Source organism: Gymnoscopelus microlampas (genome assembly GCF_963454915.1).
Source record: "Gymnoscopelus microlampas genome assembly, chromosome: 19".
Classification (NCBI taxonomy): Eukaryota; Metazoa; Chordata; class Actinopteri; order Myctophiformes; family Myctophidae; genus Gymnoscopelus; species Gymnoscopelus microlampas.
The window spans coordinates 29,741,626-29,761,975 of NC_139956.1; the positions used below are offsets into that span (position 1 = coordinate 29,741,626).

The following is a 20,350-nucleotide window of genomic DNA, read 5'->3' on the forward strand; positions in this document are numbered from 1 at the left end:
AAAGGAACCTTCCCAAAATGCCATGTAAGGACACTGCAAGGTGACTGTAGCTACTTTCAACTTTCAGATTCAGATTCCAGATAATTTGTTAAAGATTAAAGAGCAGTTAGTCTGGCTTAGCACGATGACCTTTGGGATACCGTAAGAATCGCAGTTGTTGGCCAACAAACACAATCGGCGCTCTTGCTATCACCCCATGTGACAGAGAGAGCAGCATGTGACAGATTCATTTCCTATATTTTCAGTAGTACACATTCATAATGAAATGTATGTTATGCTTATAACATATTCGATTCCAGTCACAGAAGAATGTCCATTGACTTTGAGCCGATCTACAATCCCACTTGGTAAACACCCCGTGTGACTTTCCATAAAACAGGTGGAATTTGACCTAGTTTTTCTTTACTTTGCTCTTGGGCATTTGTTTGCGTTTGAAGCCTATCATATCATTCATGACAGTATGTATCACACAGTCATTAAAACGTGAAATACAGACACAGATAATACCGCAGTCTGATCTCATGAGAAGAAAAAAAGGCTAATTGCATTGATTCAAGCATCAAAGTTGCTTTCATAAATCTGGTGTGTGATTCATTCATGCTTGAGTGAGAATGTAAGGGGCTGTGTCCACCAAGGCGTTTTTTTTTCTTCTTTTTCTTGAGTGCGGCGTAGTATGTTTTGAATTGGTTTCGATAGGAGCGCCAGTGCGCCATATTTACGCTCTGCTGGAAAACGTCAGTCAGCAGCGTGACTGACGAGGCGCCGAGTGTCAGTTCAACACGACACATTCACGCCTGGCGTTTTCATCTGGCCCCAGAGAGTTGGAACAATGATCAACTTTGGGCGTTTGGATGAGCATTTCTGGCGAGCGCCTTGCATTTTCAGCTGGGAAAACCCCTTTGGTGCACGCACGGCCTCAATGATGAAGTATATGTTGTAACATACAGCTTGAATAATGAGATGAAAGGAAGAAGGAAATAAACAGGGGCGGGGGGTAACTTCATAAAACCCAAGAAAGAACCCATAACAAGAACCCCAGGACAACACATTGAATACCTCCTTATATGCAAATTAATTGCCTGCTAAGATGACCTTTGGGCAGGTCATTCATTCCACTTGGTGTACGTAAAGTCTTTTGTGACCTGGTTCTCCCCCCCCCCCCCCCCCCCCCCCCCGCATGTGACAGAGGTGTGGGTGGGGATGTGATAAGCAGAAAGGTCATGACCTCTGGTGTTCCTTGAGCTTGTTGTCTGGCCGGGTGCCTGCCTCTGGTCTGCGGGGTCCATATGCCTCCCATCTTCTTCTTCTGCTGCGATGCAATAAACAGCGGCACGGCACTCTCCAGCTGTTCCCCAAGACAAACCCTGGTTGTTTACGGCTGGAGTTTAAACACGGCTCCTCGCCTCCTTTAATATCTTTGGCCATCGGTCAGATGGAAAATATGGACTACGGACTACACTGTATAACTCATGACCCCGTTGTCTACAGACAAAGCCTGTGTGTTTGTGTTGGTTGGTGTGAGTTAGTTTCTCACCATTTAAAAGTACACGGATATATTAACCGTGTAATTGCTGATGGGGATTCAGGAAGACATGTTTTGGGTTGCACTCCAGACATTTTGTGGCTCTGGGGCTGCAGTGAAATGTATTCATCACATCACAGCACTTTGAGTCCGTCCTTCGCAAACAATGAAATCAGGGCACTGCCCGCAGAGCTGTAAAGAGAGATGTAGAGAAGTGTTAGTTCAAATATTTAATTGTGCCTCAACAGTTGTAAATGAATAAACCAAACGCTGTTAAGCAAATATTTGCTCATAAGCTGTGAAGCACTCACTGATGTAGCCTACACACGCACGTATGCACGCGCGCACTCGTATGCTCATGCGAGCATGCACGCACGCACGCACGCACGCACGCACGTGCATGCACACACGCACACACACACACACACACACACACACACACACACACACACACACACACACACACACACACACACTTTTAACGTCTTTATTTGAGTTCACATTTAACAAGAAATGCTTGAACACAAACAATAGTAGTTGCACAAACTTGGGAAACTCAACTCACACACACACACACACGCACACACGCACGCACGCACGCACGCACGCACGCGCACACACACACACACACACACACACACACACACACACACACACACACACACACACACACACACACACACACAGGAGAAGACAAGAGAAGGCAAAAACACAGCAAACACACACAACAAACACAAACACAGTCAGAGAAAGTTGTGTAGTTGAATGAGTGACACTGACTGTGTACACACAAGTGACCCACATATAGCCTAGTGAATGATTGAGAGAGAGAGAGAGAGAGAGAGAGAGAGAGAGAGAGAGAGAGAGAGAGAGAGAGAGAGAGAGAGAGAGAGAGCGCAATAATAAAGTAGAGAGCAACAGTAGAGCAGTAGAGCAACATTCCTGGTGCAGCCAAGGTGATGAGGAGGTTAGTCCAGCCCCTCAGAGGCAGAGCAAAGAGAGAGAGAGAGAGAGAGAGAGAGAGAGAGCTCCCTATAGTCTCTACCAAATGAAACCAGCGCTGCAGAGTGAATAGCTCTAATCCAGCAGTCTGGAGCTCCATGGAGTTCTGTTTGGTTTACTCAGCAACAGTTGTTCATACATCACAAATGGACAGAGCCGCGTTTTAAAGTCAGTTTGCTTGAAGATCGACTGGTTTTATTTCTCCCATTTGGACTGATCGTGTGGATTTTCTTCTTTTCTCCGTTTCTTTTCTTTTTGGGTTGATCACTGATCCGTCCTCCTCCTCCTCCTCCCACAAGCCGAATGAGAAGCGACTCATTCGGAGCGAACAGGAACGGGACTCATCCATGGGAACGGAGATCTAATTTCTTTCTTTCTTTTTTTAAATACATCTTTTTATTGGAGAATAACAATTTTAACACTCAGCCATTAAAAGAATACAGCTCTCCATATTTTCTTTATTCTTTTTTTGAGCTGATCTAATTTGTGAGTTGGCTGTTAAGTTTTCTTTTTCTTTTTTTAGTTTTTTAATTTTATTTTATTGGGGCTGTTCTGTTGCCCTGAGAGATCTGTGCAGTTCGTGCGCATTATAACTCATGCTTGCGTCGGGAATGCCATGGCGGCTCCCAGCGCACAGCAGCAGCAGCAGGATTACTTCAGGTCGGTGAGCAGCGAGTCAACCACCTACATGATGGTCCCGGCCCCCGCCGGCGGACCCCCAGGGAGCCGGGGGGAGCGGATCAGCAGGGAAGGGTCTGCGCCCTCCAAGATGTGGGTCGCCATGGTGGTCATAGTGGTGGTCGTGCTGCAGATCGCCTCGACCACCGGGCTGTTCGTCTACCTGAACATGTCCATATCACAGGTAAGGTATAAGATCACCCTCCTCCATCCTGACCTAAACTGGGTTCGGGAGAGTGTTTTTGCGCGCGGGGGGGGGGGGAGGCGGTTGGATGGGACTAGCTCTGGTCCATAGTGTTAGAAGGAGTTCTCCTTTAATGATATGTTAGCCTACTTTCGAGCCGTTGCCCTCACACTCCCGGTAGCGCAGGCAATCAGGCATTGATTGATTGATTGATTGATTGGAGTACTTTATTTAGAAAGTCATGATGGATGAAGTACATGGAACTTGGAAGTCCACTTAAGACTTAACAATAAAAGAGGGAGGGGCGGGGGGGCTGGTAGGTAGGTTTAAGACTTTGACAGGGGCCAGTTTGGAATTGCAGCCTCCTGAAGGTGTTTCTTTAGGGTAGTTTTAAAAGTGAGTTGGTTTTTACACTCCTTTACTCCTAGGGCATTCCACATTTTTGTTGCATAGCATGAGAACGCGTTAATTCCCTTGTTTGTGCCAAATCTGGGTTGGACATGATCAGTGGAGCTGCCTTTGGTGTTGTGATTGTGGACTTCATCTACGTTTTTGAAGTATTTTGACAGGTACATGGGTATCCCACTGTTGTGGTGTTTTATCTTGTCGACCAGGCCCATTGCAAGGCTGCGCAGCCTCACGTCTGTTGTAAAAAATAAAAAACACACTCACAAAAACAAAGACGGTTTACTATCCTTAGTGGGAACAGTCTGAGCCCCCCACCTCACGTCTAAAATACACTTTTTGGCCAAAAAAGAAAATAATTCCCATACAGATGTCAATAGAAAAAAATTATCGACTAAATCTCTAGAGGGCGCAGTGGAGTAAATACAATAATTTCCGTCTGGTGGACATATTTTATTTTCTGGCCAAAAAGTATATTATACAGAGAAGGTGGGGTCCTGAGAGGCTTCCCACCCTGGAGAATAGACTTTTAGCAAGACAAAACAGCCTTTGTTTTGGTGATTAGCAAAGTAGTTTGGTTTATTTTTTACTAAAGACGGAGACCTCGCACGGCAGTGGAATGTTGGGTCTATGAGCAGAGCTATGTGCCTGGCAGAGCGTTAGAGAGAACTCACTAACGCTCTGAGCCATATCTATCCTGACCTCAGCTTTGGTTCATTTCACTCGGGAGAGTAGTTTTGGGGGGGCTGGATGGAACGAGACTCAACACACAAGAGTATATTAAAATCCCTGGACTTTTAGTAACGCTGCCGGGGTTTTTCGGGAGGTAGGAACTCGCCTGACTGAACTTGTTAAAGTCAGTCGTATGTGACCTGGAATTCATAAGGAGAGAGAGGGAGAGAGAGGGGGAGAGAGAGAGAGAGAGAAAGAGAGAGAGAGAGAGAGAGAGAGAGAGAGAGAGAGAGAGAGAGAGAGAGAGAGATGGGGAGAGAGAGATTTACTGTCATTTTCAAATCTACAGCTGTGTGTTGATTATAGCAGGCTGTTCAGTGTTTAATACTAGGATACATTTTACTAGCAAATCCTATCCTATCCACCTTCATACTCATACTTCATACTTACATATGTCCTATCATCATAGTGGAGCCCAGTGGTTCTCAACCTGTGGTCCGGGGACCCCCCCAGATGACAGTGAAGTGACAATGTAAGGACTTTTAATACCTCAAAAAGAAAGAAAAGAAAAAAGACAATTTCTGCATCAAAAGTAATCAACAAATATACTATAAAAACGTTGTCCAAATTGTCAAATAATATGATAAAGAGGCAAACATTGTGAAAATAGCCGATCTACCTATCTACCTACCTACCTACCTACCTACCTACCTACCTACCTACCTACCTACCTACCTACCTGCCTTCATAGTGACCCTCCCTCCCTCACTACTTACATAAATGCACACCTATCTACCTAGCCTACCTAACTGCATGGTTACAGATGTCTTGTGATCTAGGTTGACACGATAGTAGTTTAATTTGATAATGATTAAAACATACTATATGTGTGCTGTTGACTCAGCGTAGCCATCAGTGCCAAATGTTCTGCAGTGGCGCCAGGAGCTCATATGGACGGAATTAAAAAGTTGTGTTATTCCTGTAGTTCCCAGTGGCTCCTCAAGTGTTGTCATGACGCAATAGTGTGAGATGACCCATGAGAGAAATAATCATGTGTGTTTTTAATAGCAAAAGCTTTTTTTCCCCTAGTTTGTATTTTTAAGTTAATTTTACCACTCTATTTGATTGCAATGTCACACAGCTCTGTTTGTATGTACACTTCTAGTAGACCTATGTATCTTTAATTGTACATAGTCTACATGTCTTATTTTTGGTTTTATTTCACACTTGCGTTGGCAATATAATGTATGATTCCCATGCCAATAAAGCCCCTTCGAGCAGTTAATTGAACCATTTGATTTAATTGATTATAGAAAATGATTGAAAATGTAATAAAATAATCAAATAATAATCAATCCCCATTTTGGGTTTGTCATTATAGGTGAAAAGCATCCAAAAATTTCATAAAAACATGTTGTTAGCTTGTAGATCAGCTATTTTAACCACTTCTGCACGGCACCGTTTTGCGATGCAGTATAGAATAAATGCTTTGCTTAATCAATTTGTTTATCTAAAAACATTGCAAAATACTTCTCGATTATTCTGTTATCGAAAAGGTAATCGATAGAATAATCACTAAGAAAAGAATGGATAGTTGCAGCCCTAATGGAATTGATAAGCAGTAGTGCCTTGTTCCCACATGATCTTAGGACGAGCGCTGACCATACATGTGGTCAAGTCTGTCTTGGTTGTTTGATGAAAAAAGGGGAAGTTGGTGAGAGCAGCCATGTCACTGAGGTTATCAAGACCAGGGCAACTCCCACATATCATGTTGTTGAATTGGCTGAAAACGTATTTGTTCAGTTTCTCTTTTATTTGGCTGTATTGGTGGTCCATCTCCCTGTGGAGATGGACAGGGAGATAGGAGAGAGGAGGAGGAGGAGGTTAACCTTTGACTAAAGGTCACCAGGATGAATTCAAACCCAGGTGTTGCCAGTACATGGTATGCTGACCTCACGGATGTGTGTCCCACCACCAGAGTTAATTACATTACCCTAATAGCCTAACCCCCTCCCATGCCTCTCTCTGTCAATTCAATTCAAAGGAGCTTTATTGGCATGGGAAAACATACGTTTACATTGCCAAAGCAAGTGTCAAAATATAATATAAACAGTTTAAGAAAATGGGGAAAGTATATACAGTTGGAGGGGGTACCGCATTGTGTTAAACAGAGCTATGTCACATTGCGTCGTTATATACAGTACATGTTATACAGGCTATAAAGCTCTTTGAAACAAATAGCTGCAATCTTATGCAGTCACTTTTGGGACCATTAGCAGCATTTTTTCTCAAAACTATTTAAATAGCCTATACAAAAAAGCCTCAGATTTAAAGTTTAAAGGTAGCAGCTCTGTTGACTCGGTACAGATAGTGCGGGAAACTCAATGGTTAGTAGTCCTTAGGGTGGTTGTATTCCATTGTCTCTCTGTCATTGTGTGTTGTGATTTGGACAGCTAACAGCATGGAGGCAAAAAAATGGGGGCTGTTTTTCAGCAAAAAACAGCCCCTTCCCTTCCCGATAACTTACCTTTAGATTTAAAGGCTCTTGTTAACTTTTAATATCAGCAGAGGTTGTTTTGACTCGGGAGAAGTTGGGGATATGGTTTATGATGTCTCCTCCTCAGGGAAATATAATCTATGGCCTGCATAGCATAGGTTCAATTCACAGTGGATGAACCAGGGAACAAGAAGGGAGGGGGAAAAGGTGATGGATTGTGCAGTAAATCGCTTACTTTCAGCACGTCTTCATTTCCATCCCTAGGTGGCTGAAACGCACTCACCACAGGCACTGTTTGAGCTGTAACAGTATGCTTTCAAAGGGAGAAACTCCACTGCAGTTGTATAATTCTTCTTCTCACGAGTTCAACAACCCTGTGCTATGTATCATTGGATGGTAAATCTCCCCTCCCACGGAGAAGCAATGGTTCATATTCACTTTTCATATAGTGGCAACAAGCTGGAGCTAGCCTTGACGGCTTTCTGGCCCAAAACCTAAACAATAAAGTTACCTGAGTCGCTGCTGGTTTTATGGTCTGATATTTAAAGGGATAGTTCACCCAAAAAAATACTTATTTTCTATCGATTAGTCACCCCATGGAGATTTGAATTGATGGATATTTTTTTGTTTTTGTCGCATTCCTAAGACAGTAATTTGATGACCGGTAGGCAGCAGTTCCGGTAGGAGACACAAAGGAGACTCTTTGTGTCTCCTACCGGAACCGCTGCCAGTCATCAAATTATTGGCTTAGGAATGTGACAACAATGAAATATCCATGAATTCAAGTCTCTATGGGGTGAATAATTGATAGAAAAAAAGTCATTTTGGGGGTGAACTAACCCTTTAAGGTTGATACGGACACTCTTTAGACAGTGATTTCAGTTTAATGGGATCGTAGAGTCTACAAACTGTGACGTAAAATTCCACAGGTGCGAGATATTGAGGGAAAAAGTGTTCAGTGAAATGTTTTTTTCCAGTTGAAAATAAGTCATTCTTGTCCAGCAAAGTAATAAACCTGTACATCGAGCAGTGCATGGCTCAGGACTGGTTTTCCTTTCTACCGGGGTGTTAATTGCATTCACGTGGTGTCCTGTGTCCTAGTAATTTGTAACTGTTCAATCAGGGACTATTTAGAGTGAGTTGTAGGATAGATTACAGTGGTTCTCAACCTTTTCAGGCCGTGACCCCACAAAATAATGATATTTGAACTGGGGACCCCCCACCCTGACAAGCACTTGGAATGTAGGAGTTGAGGCATTCATTTTGTTTTGACTCGGTTCCACAGATAAATATTGTGAAAATAGAAGATCTACAAGCTCACAACTCCATGCGTTGCGAGACGTTGTCAGCTTGCAGATTGGCTATTTTCAAACATTTTGCCTCTTTCTTTTGTTATTTGACAATTTGGCCAATGTTTGACCAGCTTTTATAGTGCAGTTTTGTTGATGACTTTTGATGCAGTGATGGTCTTTTTCTTTTCTTCCTTTGTATTTTGAGGTCTTAAAAGTCCTTAAATTGTCACTTCACTAAGTTCACTGTCGTTTGAGGACCCCCCAAAAATTATGTGGGTCCTGACCTACAGAGAACCACTGGGACAGAAAACCAGCAATAGGGGTCCTTGCGGACCAGAGTTTTGAGCCACTGATTTAGAACCCTTGGCTTGTGGGGGGAAAAAAAGCTAATGGCATATTGGCTGAGTTTTGGGGTTGACACGTTAGGCAGGCCGATGTTTTACTAGATTTTTTTGTCTCTCTCTCTTGTGGTTTCACCCTACTCTGGTCTTAAATTCAACATTTAAACTGATTTTCTTATCCAGAATGACTTAGATTGATTGAGCACCGCAGGTAGTCTTTATTACCATCATCATTCTTTGGTCTGGGTTTTTCTGTTTCGAAAAAAGAATACGTTTACGGTACCCAATGCCTGATGTTTCCTTTGTGGTTCACTCGGCACATGTCTTAAATTTAACATCCAGGCTTAAACAGTGACTAAACTGACTGAGCTGGGATGGGGTTATAGAGTCTAAAAACTAGTGTGCTTTGTTATGAAGCAAACAGTACCTTGGTTGATGTTTCCCGTGGGGTTTATTTGGAGCCGTTCCAGCCAGAACAGGCCTCACATTTTTCATTTAGCAGATGCTTTTTACCCAGTGAGAGATTTGCAGTGATTGAGCAGCAGGTAGGAGCTCTCGAGAGTCTTGAGGCTATAAAACAACAAACAGTCCCTCATCTGACATTTCCTTTGTGGTTTAATGGACAATCTCTCAGCTAAAACCGACGTTAAATGAATTCAGTCAGGCAGATGCACTTAACCAGAGTGACAAAGAGGAATTCGGCGTCTTGCTTAAAGGCACATTGTTATTGGTGGACAAACATTAGCGGTCGTGGGGATCAAACCTCACAGGTCAGGCCTGTGACCCACAGATTCCTAGATAAGACTAATAGTATAATCTGCACCTTAGTCATGAACTGTGACCTTTAAAACAAAAACAAAAAAATAGCTACTGCTATATTTTTTCTCTGTGGGTCAGAGAAGTATCTTTGGCTTTATGGCTGTTATCATTCTTTTGGTCAAGTTTCTGGATATGTTGTTCTTGTGTCCTTGACTTTAAAAACATTAGGAATCCCCAGGGAGGGGAAGTACAAGGCAGTCATGCGTTTGAGTCGGTGTCATTACTGTACATCCCACCGATAACTGCTCCAATACAACAGCATGTTGAAGTTTTACAGGAAAAACATCCAGTCCCAAAACACCTGGTGTTTACCATAACCATACATTATTTCTCAAAGTGGTGTCCGGGGACCCCCAGTGGCCCTTGAGGGGGTTCCTTGAGCTTGTCAACAATTTACACCTCATGTTCACCCAGGCCAAACTAGGGATTCTAGGGTTCGTTCATGTGGTTAGAATATCTATTTCTTAAAGTAATGAATGCAAAACCTTGCCAATTATGAACATAAATCCTATTCTATTGTGAAGAAGACTAAACAATCTGACATAACACTTCCAAATGCATTCCCGAGGCGCTGGAAAAGAAACGCCAGCCTACATGGAACGGCGTGTTTCGTTGCGTTTTAACGCCAGCCAATACCATAAAAGTCAGCAATTATCCTTCGTTCTCTTTTTCGTTCACACTTGGACGGTGACAGAAAATGAAATACATAATGGCAAAGCCTTGGTTGATACTACGTGTTCCTGTGGACATGAAAAACACAGCTCTGTGTGTATCCGTGGCATGATGGTGGGGAATCCCCCCCTCTGCTCTCATGCAAAGGCCAGCTATTTTTAATCTAGAAACAGTCTCTCTCTCTTGTTGAACTGCAATAGAATTACACATTACACTCTCTGACTGATGTTGGCTTTGTCCAGACAAAGAGAGTCCAGTAAAGTGTCGGGTACAATGCCATATAACCAGGACTGTTCTGGTGTCATGCCTGTGCTTTGATTGAATACACACTCACATATGGTCACACACACACACGCACACGCACACGCACACACACACACACACACACACACACACACACACACACACACACACACACACACACACACACACACACACACACACACACACACACACACACACACACAAAGATACAGTCTCGCCAAAAGAAAAGCTCTGGCCTTCTGTGGTTCTGTACTCTATTGTGTGTGTGTTTTTCTGTTTTTTTTTCAGTACTCACATCCTTTGTAAATCACAATGTGACAAACCTGTTCAGCTAAAAGTGCTTTTAGAAACAAACATGACTGCACTTGAACAATTGCCATTCACATTGAATGTAGGTTAGAGAGGGCAAGATATTACTAGCGCAGCGCTTTCCTTGTAGACTTTCAGATTAGACGTTCAAGCTGACGTTTTGTTTCCCGCCACAGGAAGCGACAATGAGTGTGCATGAGGTGTTCAGTGTCTGGGATGCCTATGACACGACACATGTCGGCTAGACTGGGATCAAACTCCTTTTGAAGTTTTTTGATCCGGTCTAGAGTAGGCTTGGGATCCGGAATCTGTATAGGAACTGGATCCAACATTGTGGAACCGGAATCGGTTCTGACACATTTGGAACCGTTTCTGGAACTGGGTTTTATCACACTGTCAGAGCTGGCATGTGGACTTCACTTCACGTCTGCTATACGATTACAATACCGGTGGTTCTCAAATTGGCGAGACTAGACCGCTCTACTTGATTTAGCGCTTAGGTGGGGGAACTAAAACCAACCGGAAACCACTTTCTACTAGGTTGAACAGCAGGCTTTCCTTCGCGTGGAAAAGCCTGGTGATGCTCAGGTTACATGTTTGTCGTCGGCGTCGAACATGTGAGCTGTTCACACGATTGCTAGTAGGGGCTTTTAAGAGCAAGGGGTGCATTCTGGGTTGTTCAACACCAACATATTACACAGACTTTGATGTTCCTAAGAATCGGTCCGTTCATTTGATTTCATAGTTACCCATCCTCTAATTTGTTATCCATGATGGTGTTTTCAAAACATATCACACAATCTGTTCTCATTGCAGTGAACAGACACACATGCACACATACACTCATGGACCATGCACCATACCCCGGTTAACGGAGACATCCAACAAATCATTAATTAATTTAATTTAAAGTCATTTTAGGGGAAAATGTAATTGAATCATATCCCTTGCCATAGTTACAGTATCATGATGGACCCATGATGACTCATATACTGTGTATAATATACCATATAAAAAGGGCAATCATGATGAATCATGCTTTATGTGAAAGAACTACACATGTTGAATCAGCTCATAATTCCGTCCTTTGGCTGTATAAAAAGATCTGTATGTATAGCTATGGAAAGAACAGGGCTGGATGGTATGAAACTGCTGTAGAAAATATAATTTTCTCCTTTTCTCCCTTCTCCTTTTTTGGTCCCCGTTTTGAATTTCAAAGACATACGAAAGGGGATTTTCTTATTTTTTATGACGCATCTGATATCAGAGTTAAACCTTGCGCCAGACTTTCATTTGGGTAGTGTGTGTAATCCTGAGTGGCAGGCTTTGTTCTGTTCTGGGCCGGGACACTTACCTAAGATGGGCTGAGAATTAAGTCGCTTTGAACCCGACTGGATTCATTCTGACATGATGACATCTTTGGTTTGGGTTAACAGTCTCCGGTCAGAACTCTGGATATGTTTAGCAATTAGACCAATCTCTGGAGAACAAAGACCCTGGGGTCTAGTATGATTAAGTTGCTTATTTCATCGCTGTCTGGCAGAAACCTTGTATCTTTTTTTTTCATGTTTTCTTGAATTAATTACATAAGCAGAAGTAGTGAAAATAGCTGATCTACAAGCTCACAACAACATGTCACTTTGCGAAGCGCTGTGACCTTGTATATCATGCAATTTTCCGTATGTATTTTTAGAAAAAAATGGAAAACGTTTTTCCTATGATTGATTACATGCCAAAAACAGCGTGAGTGTTTTATAAATATTTAACAAATGAAGAGCTTGTTACTAAATAGTAACTACACTGGATCCATTGGAACACAGAGGCCAATTTACATTTCCCAAAAAGTGCTGGTCTCGGCCGACAGCACCGATATGAATCATTACACTTGTTAACGCTATAGTCTGTACTTTCCTTCATCAAGCTGTACTGGTTGACTGACTGTGCTCATGATGAACACAGCGTCAGCAGCATGCAGCAGATTTGAACACATGCATTCAGATAAACTCAAGCTGAGCGTAGCAGTTCTCCGTGCTAAATATGGATTGTTGTGACTTCTCTTTACATGCTATAAGCTACTGTAGCACAGAATGCATCCTGTATTGGAAGTCTGGAAGTCAACTCAGCATAATTATGTACTTGGTGCACTTGTGTGTGTGTGTGTGTGTGTGTGTGTGTGTGTGTGTGTGTGTGTGTGTGTGTGTGTGTGTGTGTGTGTGTGTGTGTGTGTGTGTGTGTGTGTGTGTGTGTGTGTGTGTGTGTACACTTGTGTGGGAAGGCGTCAGAGTGTGTGATTGGCATTCCAGTCACACTTACTGGTCCACTTTATTATTGTTTTGGCTCACTGATATGTGGTATCCGACTCACCATGCTGACACCGAACAATAACCCTGTGTGTGTGTGTGTGTGTGTGTGTGTGTGTGTGTGTGTGTGTGTGTGTGTGTGTGTGTGTGTGTGTGTGTGTGTGTGTGTGTGTGTGTGTGTGTGTGTGTGTGTGTGTGTGTGTGTGTGTGGTCTGATGGACACAGAGAAGAAAGGGAAGTGGACTTAAATGTAGTGGGGATTGTAAGCAAAGGTGTGTGTGTGCGTGCGTGCGTGTAATACAAAGGGAGAGTGTGTGGTCGGATTAATAGGGAAACAGGGGAGTTTAAGACTTAACGTAGGTGTGTGTGAGACTTTTATTGTGCACGTGTGTGTGTGTAGGTCATAGACTGTATAAAAGAGATGGACAAAGCCAGACCGCTGGTTTCTACAGACCGAAAATGAAGCCGATTGTTCAGGAATTTGAAATCCGGCATCTCTAATATAAGCCCAAAAGCACGCCAGGAACAGGAACCGGAAAACAATCCCCAAAGAATGCTACTGGCTGGGTAGCTTGTCAATCAAGAGCGGGGGCGGGGGAATGAATGCTATTGGTTGTGTAGCTTGTCAATCAAATCATCCCGCCCCTCTTAGAGAATAGCCTACTTTATATATACATGTACAGTATACAAATATACACCTGTGTGTACATTGCACACACTGTGTGCACACACATTGTGATTGAAGGACATCTTTATTGATCATTACAAACCTATGTGTAACAATAACATATTACATGGCCGACCATAATCAAAAGGATACAACGCGAACAGCCTGTTTCCATTGTGGTTCTTTGAAATGAGGTGTGTGTGTGAAGCTATGTAGTGAGGGGTGAGTGTATGAGTTTGTAAAAGTGTAATAACTGTGCACGTGCGTGCGTGTGTGCGTGCGAGAGCACACATGTTTAAGTCTCTGTGAGTGAATATGTGAGTGAGCACTCATGCAAGTGCGCGTGTGTGCGCACACACACACACACACACACACACACACACACACACACACACACACACACACACACACACACACACACGTACAACTATCATGACTAACTCATTTACAGTACAATTATACACTCATCACACGAATGTTATGATTTCATGTGCAGCTACCAACATAAACCTCCCACAATACACTCCAGTGCCAAAACACATAAACACCTTCTCTCTTTTTCTCTGTCGTTCTCTCATTCTCTTTCTCTCTCTCCGCCGCCTCTCTGTGTGTTTTGGTTCAAGCGTTCATTGTAGCATCGGGTTACACTCGGTTTTAAGGCTTGAGGGGAGGCACAGATTTTTCTGCACTGACACAAGTCTTTTTTTTTTCTTTTACAAGGTTGGAGAGTACAGCCCAGCCATTTCTCCCTCTCTTCCTCTCTCTCTGTGTGTGTGTGTGTGTGTGTGTGTGTGTGTGTGTGTGTGTGTGTGTGTGTGTGTGTGTGTGTGTGCGTGCGGGGGCAGGCAGGCCTTGAGCTTTTTGGCAGAATTGCGTTGAAGTCGTTCTTTGTGTGTGATTGCATGTGAGTAATAGAAGGTAAGAGAGACTGAGAGATAATATAGCACAGGGGAGAGAGACGCACGCACGCACGTACGCACGCACGTACGCACGCACGCACGCACGCACGCTCACACACACACACACACACACACACACACACACACACACACACACACACACACACACACACACACACACACACACACACACACACACACACACACACACACAACACACACAAACAAACAAACACACTGCACACACACAATGTTTTCATGGCCAGGTCATTTGGATGGAGATGAAAAACAACACAGAGATCAGAGGAGAGGTAAGAGATCAAATGAGAGGGGGGAGAGAGAGAGAGAGAGAGAGAGAGAGAGAGAGAGAGAGAGAGAAAGGGGGGAGGGTGTTTGAAGGAGGGAAGACCTGGAAGAGGAGAAAGAACAACAGAATTAGATTTCTAAGATTCCTTTATCAGAAGAGAAGAGAGGAAGACACTGACACAATAAATACAGATTGTTTCTAGAGAGAGAGAGAGAGAGAGCGAGAGAGAGAGAGAGAGAGAGAGAGAGAGAGAGAGAGAGAGAGAGAGAGAGAGAGAGAGAGAGCGAGAGAGAGATCCTAGGAGCAGAGGGGATGAAACAGGCAGGCACATACAGTAATATAATATCTCATACTGTACATGAACATATCGTCTCTGTCGGTTGGAAACTGGAAACCTCATATGTCCAAAACTGTTAGCAGATCTACAAGCTCAAAAAGGGCTTCGAGCTTGTGGATCTGCTACACTCGATGCTTGTGTGTGACACTACTACTGTGTAGTATGATCAAGTAGGGCATTTAAAATATGCTCATATATGTGCATATAGGAGAGTATCAGAGGAGAGACGCAGATCAAGGATATCGTTGATCATTGGAACAGGGAAGGAAGTCATAAACACAGAGAGACAGAGAGAGACAGAACTTCCATAGGGAGTCCATACGTTGTCCATTATAGCAGATGCGGTGTCGTAAAACTAATGTGTCAGCACTTTGCAGCTCCCTGCGCCTGCCCACCTACGCTGTCTACAGACCGTTTAATGTACTGTACGCTTCGTCGTACACGACGAGACGACCCTTTGATGACGATAAAATGGCGTGTTTCCAACACAAACGTATCAGAGTTGAAATTATGCGTTGTCGACAATCTTTGCCAACAACATTTGCCATGAGGTACTTTTTTTAATGATTTATTTTTGGGCTTTCATGACTTTATTTGATAGGACAGCCCTGCCAAGGCAGAGTGCAGTAACTACGAAAACAAAAATCACTGAAAAATGGGTTTAAAAGTGATTCAACTGGTCAGGCAAATGAGATATCGGTATATAAGTGATATTACACTAATTGTACATCTGTTCTTGAGGTAATAGTTTATCCCCCAACATCGCAAAGGCTAATTTGACCTTTGGGATACCCGAATAAGTCGGTGTGTCCAAAAACGTAGTTACTGCTCTTTGGCTTGGCAGGGCAGAAAAAGGTGAGTGACACACAGCAAAGGCCGTCAGGATCGGGAGTCGAACCCGCGAGGCTACATTGAGCCCTACTATCTTGAGTTTTACTTCACCGGGCATTTCTTCTGTTTTGTGATGTCATAGACGTATAGTGTGAGCTGTGATTGGTCTACTTTTGAGGAGGAAGACGATACGTACATACATGCATGCATGCATGCATAGTCAAACAAACCCTGTTCTAGACAGCTTGGCATTCATCCATGATGTACAGAGGTATAGGGCTACAGAGGAAAGAAAGGGAGGCATGTGGGAAAAGAGAGAGAAAAGAGGATGTTACTTTCTTCAAACGGAAAGAGGAGAGCAGCTCACTTACATACATTATATAAGCTCATGGGTCTGTATATAAATATACAGACCACCACCACTACACACACGCGCGCGCACGCGCGCACACACACACACACACACACACACACACACACACACACACACACACACACACACACACACACACACACACACACACACACACACACACACACACACACACACACACACACACACACACACACACACACACACACACACACACACACACACACACACACACACACACACACACAAAGGGCCCTTGGCTGCTCAGTTCAATGCGTGAGGACAGGATATTTACGTTCCCGCATTGGAATGCTCATTAGGATGTGTCTACAGCTGCATGAATGTGTGCAAATGTGTGTGTGTGTGTGTGTGTGTGTGTGTGTGTGTGTGTGTGTGTGTGTGTGTGTGTGTGTGTGTGTGTGTGTGTGTGTGTGTGTGTGTGTGTGTGTGTGTGTGTGTGTGGTGTGTTACAAACAGCTGTGGCTGTGAGCTATCAGTGAATGTCTTCAGTCAACAATACTATAAAACTGCCGATAAACGCAATCAGCCTGATACTAAGTGTGTGGGTGTGTGTGAGTGACAGTGAGAGTGAGAGACAGAGAGAGAGCGAGAGAGAGAGAGTAAACAAGGCCAATAAATAGAATAACTCTGGAAGTAGATAGTAGATCTATTATAGCTGGGGCCCACTGCCATGGATGTACACCGAGAGGTCATCTGGGTTCTTGGGTGCAGCAGAGGTAACTCGCTACTAGCCTTGCTGCTTACCAGGCGTTTTTTTTTTGCCATTTCAGCGCAATGTTTTCAATTTAACTGCTGCATTGCAATGGTGTTAAGTAATGCTTCAGACTCTGCAGAGGCAGCCGAGTTATTCCAAGTTGGAGGTGGTGATTTTTGACTATGTTGATAGTGACGTGATGTGACGTTAACAATGCAATATTCACAATAATGTCTAAATGTGGTTCCTTTTAAATTTAGGGTGAACAGGGGTGAGCATTCAGGCTGATGTGAACCAGCTCAGCTTCTCTCATGGTCATGCCTTGCTCTCACAAAAGCAAGTCGACTTTACTATTATTTGTATTTTACGTTCAAGTAGTGAAAACCCACTGCAGTGTTGTGAGTGGCGTGACTGTGATGGCACTGACTGAGGGCAGCAGGATTAGTTCCTGTGCTGTTGCTGAAATTGCCAGAACATTTCCCCCAACACGTCTTTGTCCTGAGAACCCCCTCACCCCTCACCTCTCACATACTCACTCAATGTACTGTATCGTGTCAGCCAGGCATCTATATCAGTGGTTCCCAAACGTTTTTAGCTCAAGACCCAAAAGAGAAATCAAGACTTTTGCCCGGGACCCAAACTAGTGAAAACAGCAGATCTACAAGCTCACAACACGTCGCTTCGAACCGCTTTGCGAGCTTGCAGAGCTGTTATTTTCACTACTTCATAATGTTTTATTTTATTCATGAATTTCTTTTTGGAAAAAAATGTTTGAATTTGTTGTTGTTGATGAGAATGTGCGATTTTTAAAAACTCTTTAGAAAATATTTTAAAGTATTAAATCTATTAATAAGTAATGTCAAAATGTAGGAAACAAATAAAGTAAGGGATTTTGCGACCCGCGAAAATGGATCTGCGACCCACAAAAGGGTCCCAACTTTACTCTGCTCACCTCTACTCTATCCTACTCTACTTTAATTTACTCTTTATTATACTTTGCTTTACTTTACTTGTAAGGGACTATGTACAACATTTGAACATAAATGTTACCATTTGATGTATTGTGCCAGATTTAGCTTTCTCTAATTTCCATCTGCTGTCCCTTGGCAGGTTGCTTAATACATTGGTTCTCAAAGTGGAGTCCGGGGACCCCCAGTGGTATATGATACCGTGGCTATATAGAAATAGCAGATCAACAAGCTTGTACATAGAAAGCTTGAAAAGTTCTTTAACACAAATCTTCTCTTCTGGGGGTCCCTGGCACAAAATATTTTCAGATGGGGGTCTGTGGCCAAATACATATCAATTTTGGGGTCCTTGACACAAAAAAAGTTTGAGAACCACTGACTTAATACATATGTACATAAACCACAACATTCACAATAACAATACAACTATACAGTCACAGTGACACATACTGTAATAGACAATAGACATTGGGGGAGGTTCAAATATAGAGAGGCACACAGTATGGCCGATAGACCTCTACCCCCATTGAATAGCAGATTACTTATGGCAGTGTTTTCTTTTTTTCCTTTTCAAGGACCTCCTTAACTTTCAGAGGTACAGACATAATATATGGGTCAGTTTGGACCACTTTGAGAACCATTGGCTCATAGGAACAATGTCGCTGCCCTTCTTCTGGCACCCATCAGGCCATATTGCTTTCCCATCAGGCCTCGGGGCCACTTCCGGGGTCACGGCACTCAGCAATTTGATCCTTCCCAAACACATCCAACGCATGTGTCATATTGAAAGGGAAGGAGACGAGGAGAGGAGAGGAAGCGGGTGATCACGTTGGAATGCGTCCAGGTCGGGGCGTTCCTGGGACCTTGACTGAACATCCCTGAGGGGTCAAATAGTGGAGGGATGAGGGAGATGAATGGGGATGAGTGAGTGAGTGTGCGTGCGCGTGCGCGCGCGTGTGTGTGTGTGTGTGTGTGTGTGTGTGTGTGTGTGCGTGTGCGTGTGCGTGTGCGTGTGCGTGTGCGTGTGCGTGTGTGTGTGTGTGTGTGTGTGTGTGTGTGTGTGTGTGTCAGGGCATGCTGGGAGTAGGTAGCTTCACGGAGGTGAAGCAGCGGTGAACGCTAATGTTGCTAACTTCTGTTTGTGTGGACATAAATAAATATTTAAAATGTATGTGTATGTGTGTGTGTGTGTGTGTGTGTGTGTGTGTGTGTGTGTGTGTGTGTGTGTGTGTGTGTGTGTGTGTGTGTGTGTGTGTGTGTGTGTGTGTGTGTGTGTGTGTGTGTGTGTGTGTTGTGTCATTAGAGGTAAACAAACCTTTTGTCATTACGTGGGCTAGCAAAGTTCGGAGTGCGTAGCCCTGCGAGCAAATAAACCCCCGAAATAACCGAACATCCAAACCTTGGAATTGAGATGGCAAATGGCAGTACAACAAACACACATTAAAACCTCCTGACATTCATGTGTGTGTGTGTGTGTGTGTGTGTGTGTGTGTGTGTGTGTGTGTGTGTGTGTGTGTGTGTGTGTGTGTGTGTGTGTGTGTGTGTGTGTGTGTGTGTTTCCAGCTACAAATTGCTGGGAAGTTCCCAGTTGGTTTTAGAGTGATCTAGTTCTGTATAATCCTCTGAACCGATAGACATTTATCCCATGGCACAAGAAAGACCATCTTGTTTGTGTCTCCATCTCTGTATGACACACACACACTTAAGTAGTACTGACGCTGCTTTAGTATGTGGAGGAGTCTGGATGCAAGCAGGCAATCTCAAACACACACACACACACACACACACACACACACACACACACACACACACACACACACACACACACACACACACACACACACACACACACACACACACACACACACACACACACACACACACACACACTTCTCATACTTGCGTCAACCTAAATGCCTGACGACTTCTCAATTTCCCCCTTGCCTCTCTCTCTCTCACCCTCTCTCTCTCTCTCTCTCCCTCTCTCTCTCTCTCTCTCTCTCGTATTACACACAAATTACACTATACACACACACGCACGTATCCCACACACACATGCGCGCGCACACACACACACACACGTTTGTAGTACTGTACATTTGAGGACACTTTTTTTTTCATTTTCTATCCCTAACTCTAAAGCCGAAAATAGCCGATCTATAAGCTCACAATACGTTGTGAGCTTGTGTGGCGCGTTGTGAGCTTGTAGATCAGCTATTTTCAGACACACACACACACACACACACACACACACACACACACGCACACGCACACACAGATTTGCTGTGATTTCATG

General features: G+C 43.6%; 1 protein-coding gene across 1 annotated transcript in view; it reads left to right on the forward strand.

Moving 5' to 3' along the window:
- Nucleotides 1–2,567: 2,567 nt before the first annotated feature.
- tnfsf10l (TNF superfamily member 10, like) overlaps nucleotides 2,568–20,350 on the forward strand; it is a 55,664-nt gene continuing 37,881 nt past the window's right edge. The window contains exon 1 of the mRNA XM_084042343.1: nucleotides 2,568–3,386. Coding sequence (XP_083898469.1) covers nucleotides 3,141–3,386 — 246 coding nt within the window. The 5' untranslated portion in view covers nucleotides 2,568–3,140. The remainder of the gene's footprint in view (nucleotides 3,387–20,350) is intronic.